The sequence below is a fragment of the Branchiostoma belcheri genome, unplaced genomic scaffold (genome assembly GCF_001625305.1).
Source record: "Branchiostoma belcheri isolate BF01 breed outbred unplaced genomic scaffold, Haploidv18h27 scaffold13, whole genome shotgun sequence".
Classification (NCBI taxonomy): domain Eukaryota; kingdom Metazoa; phylum Chordata; class Leptocardii; order Amphioxiformes; family Branchiostomatidae; genus Branchiostoma; species Branchiostoma belcheri.
In genome coordinates this window covers 966,602-971,334 of record NW_017802713.1, presented here as the reverse complement: position 1 = coordinate 971,334, position 4,733 = coordinate 966,602, and the positions used below count along the sequence as shown (strand labels likewise).

The 4,733-nt window shown below is 43.6% G+C and overlaps 1 protein-coding gene across 1 annotated transcript in view; it reads right to left on the bottom strand.

Annotated features, from left to right (window-relative positions):
- Positions 1-865: 865 nt before the first annotated feature.
- LOC109463886 (deleted in malignant brain tumors 1 protein-like) overlaps positions 866-4,733 on the bottom strand; it is a 3,892-nt gene continuing 24 nt past the window's right edge. Inside the window, exons 1-8 of the mRNA XM_019760770.1 lie at positions 4,727-4,733; positions 4,461-4,545; positions 4,314-4,353; positions 3,756-4,067; positions 3,465-3,584; positions 3,197-3,322; positions 2,430-2,744; positions 866-1,588 (exon numbers count right to left, since the gene is read on the bottom strand). The exon at positions 4,727-4,733 is cut by the window's right edge and continues 24 nt beyond it. Coding sequence (XP_019616329.1) covers positions 1,170-1,588; positions 2,430-2,744; positions 3,197-3,322; positions 3,465-3,584; positions 3,756-4,067; positions 4,314-4,353; positions 4,461-4,523 — 1,395 coding nt within the window. The 5' untranslated portion in view covers positions 4,524-4,545; positions 4,727-4,733 and the 3' untranslated portion in view covers positions 866-1,169. The remainder of the gene's footprint in view (positions 1,589-2,429; positions 2,745-3,196; positions 3,323-3,464; positions 3,585-3,755; positions 4,068-4,313; positions 4,354-4,460; positions 4,546-4,726) is intronic.

The window sequence follows — 4,733 nt, the reverse complement described above, 5'->3', positions numbered from 1 at the left end:
GTGTTTGGAACTGTCCCGGGACACGACAAGAGCTGACCATCCAGCTATGAATGCATCAATGTGGTACCTTTCTTCATATTGTAATGTGTGGAAGATAAAAAGAATGACTCACTACTATTGTGCTACAATGTCATTTGCCTAAAACAGCTAAAAGCTAAATATTTATCACTTAGAGTTACGGTGTATTGGCCTGTGTGTTTGGAACTGTAAACACTATGGGCCACCCAAATATCAATATAACGTTACATGTAGTACCTTTCTTCATATTGCACTGTGTGTAAGATAATTACGATGTTATGACCTGTGTGTTAGGAGCTGTGGACACGCCGTGACCGGTAATGTTGGCCACTGGACTATCAATATGATCCCTCCCTTCTCAATGTTATATGTAAAAGAGAAAATATCAATAGTAACTAACAGTTACAGTTAGTGTACGACTAACAGAAAAGCTCCAAGTCCTGGGTATATATCTATCACTCAGGGTTATGGTGTTTTAGCCTGTGTTTGGAACTGTGTACATGTCAAAACCGTACCGTCAATGACTGATCAATTACCTACTAATAATATTGACACTTTATGTACATGAAGTGGTGAGGGAGCGCCATAGCCGACGGTGACTAAGGTAAGGCTTTCGATGAGATACCAAATTCCATTAACTTGAATGTACAGCGCCCCCTTGCGACGTTCAATAAACCGTCATCAGGTATTTCTGCCACTTGCCGAATATTTAAGTATAACATATGGTTCTTGTTATGCTTTGGTACATTGTTCACATGACTCTAATATTAAATTTTTATTATATTAGGCTACTTGCACTTATTTGTACCTTTTGATAGGAAATGATCATGACTCAAGAATTCCGTCCACCTTCTTTATTTGAACCAAAATGGCCTGAAAGCACAAATCCCTGTGAAAGAGTGATATTGCATGACATTTTCATTAATTACAGTCTCATCGCAAGTTATAACTGATTTATTCTTGATGCCGTGGATGATACACAAAACAGGATGGTCAGGGATATGTCCGGTTATCATTAGAACAATATGCGCGATACAATGAACATATTAAAACATTCATTTGAAATACTTATCTGGTGGTGTTTGCTGTGATGTGAATTTCAGACTGCCATACACATACTGTTTCACACATATGTTACGTCATATATTATGCTAATCTGCCTGAATCAAGAAGCCAGAGAACGTGGTTTTCTCGTACCCGGTCAGGGCATAACTACTGCTGTGAATCCTGATGGAAACATAGTCGTTTTTGTTCAGGTGGATAATGATGCTGTTACTAGATGTATCAACGTGATCGTGGTTGTCGATGTCATAAATCCAGTTAGACTTGTAAGGACTATTGTTTATCAAAAAATCGAGATAGACATCGTAGCTACCGAGGTATTGAGAGTGGGCGTTAACCACAAAGAAGTAGTGGCCGCTAATGGGCGCTGTGAACCTGCCGTTTGAGGAGGAGTAGTGACCTCCGATGTTGGTGTAGACGCTGTTGAAAGGGATGATGTAAGCACCGCTCGGTTTGGTGTTACCCGCTGTCCAGCCAGCTGAGAATGCAGCCCAGGTGCCCTGCTCATCTGCAGAAAATATTGACAATTTTAGATATAGAATGAAAACTAGGTACTTTTGGTATAACCTAATAAAATATGCACATCATGCAATTTTTCATTGACTCTTAGATCGGTCCTCCACGGGAATTCTGCGAACACACTGTTTCATCTACGTCGGCAGAATGTACTGCGCCTGCGCAAAACCTGGATGTTTCATGTTTTTCGTTGGATTGGTCAGTATTATCGTTGCATCAGAATTTTGCCTGTTGCAGACGATATATTTTCCGACACAACATGTAAAAACTAAAATGAAGGACAATTAGAAGATATATGGTTCGTGTTTCAGAAAGAGTGTCATGCCTAGTGGCAGACTTTAAAACATATTTGAATGCTTAATTGGTAGACGAAAAGTATTTCAATACCATAAAGAAACGTCGACCGATATTTTGACCGATCTGCCGTAGGGTTGGGACCGAGGGTGATGCGGATCGGAATACACCGTGTTGTATTTTATCTATGTCACACCAATCCGAGAAAACAGACATTTCAATGCGGAAAGTGCCAAAATTTGGTGTATCTATTAAAAACAAAAAGTGTAACGGCGTCAATTCCAACATCCCATCAAATTCGGTGTGCGAAGTTTCGAAAGCGGCGCTTGGTGCATGCGAAACACGTTCGAATCATTCTATGGAATAGTTGGAAGCCCGTATGATAACAAAATAGTATATATCGAACACCTGTATCGAACGTTATCGTGGCCCAGGTATGAGATAAATCCTTCTTCATGTTCGAATGTCCAATCGTTTCGGAAACGTATGACGTCAACAATTGGTTAACCGAAAGCTGATGCAAAATCATCACAGGTTACCTTGATAGAGACACCCAACCCCGGCGTCTTCCTCATGCTTGCAGTCGTGCACCGCCCATCCCTCGTGTGCGCACGCGGCCAGTTGCGGCTCCGGGCCGGTACAGGCGACGCTGTCCATGAGGATCGGTCCTGTCCCCTCCCCGTACTCGGCGTGACTGTAGGCGGTGATGGCATCCTCGTAGCCTAGCTGTCTGCAGACCACCTTCGCGTCGTTGATATCCCAGTTGTCGTCGCAGATGCTCCCCCATTGTCCGTCGTGCCACACTTCCACTCGTCCGTGTGACGCGTTTCCACCCATCAGACGAATAGGGAACACTGACAGAAAGACATGAAAAAAAATCCTATTGAAATTAGAAATACAAATTTATGCCAGATGAGACTGCCGACCCGACCGCTAGGCTCATACAGTATTTCGTAGAAGCGCGGGTAATTCCTTATTTGGAACGCATGAGGGGCTGCGAGCCTACGAGCCCCGACAAACTGACCAATCAGAGTTCGTAAATTCTATGTGCTCGCAGATCACTTTTCACTCTCAGAACAACAGCGGACATGGAGGGTGACATTTCGAGTTCCCCTCTCCGTTACCGGAATTTTCGCGAGAATTTAATGCGAATTTTAAATTAGAAAATCTTTTCCGCAAACCTGTATTGTATATTACTCTTGGACGTATTGTACTTTTGGACATGGACAGACAAAAGACAAATAGGACCAAAGCTGCTACTCCATACAGTCATTAGTCATGGTATAGGTTTGCAGATGAAACGTACCTGCCATGTTGTTGAGTTCGTCCACCTTGTAGTCCAGGGTACCCATGAGCTGCTGAAGCTCGCCGATCTCGCCGTTCTGGAGAGCGCTGGTCTGCACCAGGGTCGGCACGTCAGCAGCCAGTTGGTCTGTAGAGAAATAAAAATGCCAGTTTAGGAGAAAACATCGATAGGAATTTATCCACCTAGAGCAGAGTAACCAATGAGGTGCAGGCAAGGTCTACATTTCTACTATTCTAATGACCATAATAAGAGGTGTATCACATCCTACCCAGTTCTTGCTGAATGGTCGTGATTGTCGTTTGCTGTGCGTCAAGTACCGCAGCTTGTTGCATATGAGCGTTGGTCTGCTCGCTTAGCATCTGGAACAGCTCAGCTGCCGATGGTGTTCCTGTGACACGACAACGAACGTCATCAATTAGCAAAACATGTGCCCATCTAGACGTTTTATACATAAATGATTTGCATTATCAAGTCATAGTTCAACCATGGTAAGAAATGGGCATGTTAAAAACACTGACAGACTAGTGACAATGCCTATGAAACAATGGGTTGGTCTTACCAGAGCACTCCACACCGGCGTCCTCCTCATGTTTGCAGTTGGCGATCGGGCCCCAGCCGGAGTGTTGGCAGTCCTTTAGGGACTCCTCGTTGCCGTTGCAGGCGAGATTGCTCAGCCAAATCGGGTCGACACCTTCGCCAAAGTGTGCCTGTGTGTAGGCGCCTGTGACGTTGGTGAATCCAAGCTGACGGCAGATGACCTTGGCGTCGTCAATGTCGAATCCGTCGTCACAGATGGTTCCCCATTGGTCGTTGTAGTAGACCTCCACACGACCGGAGGTGGTGGTGCCTCCACGTAGGCGAATGGGGATTGCTGAAGAGAACCGAGCAACAACAGGCTGAACATTACCAGGAACGCTACAATACCTGCACAGTGTTAGTACAAGCAAGGACTTGGTACACGTCTTTGATTATGCTAATAACTATGTATGCCACAGGCAAAAGATACATCTTCGACTATTCACCGGAAAGCTTAGTGAAATATGTTCAAAAGAGCTTCGTTGTGCACACCAAGAACAATTGGTCAAATTTCAAAGTGTAGAATCGTCCCGCTACATACCATCAGCACTATAAATGGACACTATGTCTCCTGCATCACTCTGTAAAAACCAATGAAGCAATGTAATCAATTTACAAGAATGAAACATGAACCTACACAAAATGTCTCGTGTGCTGGCAATGAGCAAAGGAAAGAATAGATGCTTACCGTTACTTCTGGAACTGATGACCATGTGAGCGCACAGAAGAATAAGGAAATGGCAAAATCCATGGTTGTCGATAGTACCTGGAGCCTGTGAAACAATGACATCTACATTGTATTTGTAAATCTACTGTCTGCTCTGTCCCTAGGCCCTAATTAAAGATTTCCCATCTCAATATACAGCAAATACAATATCAGAATTATATATTCAAGACTGGCCATACGAGTATCTCTTCAAGCCTTTTAAGAAAATGAGACGTTGTTCCTCTTACCTCGTTA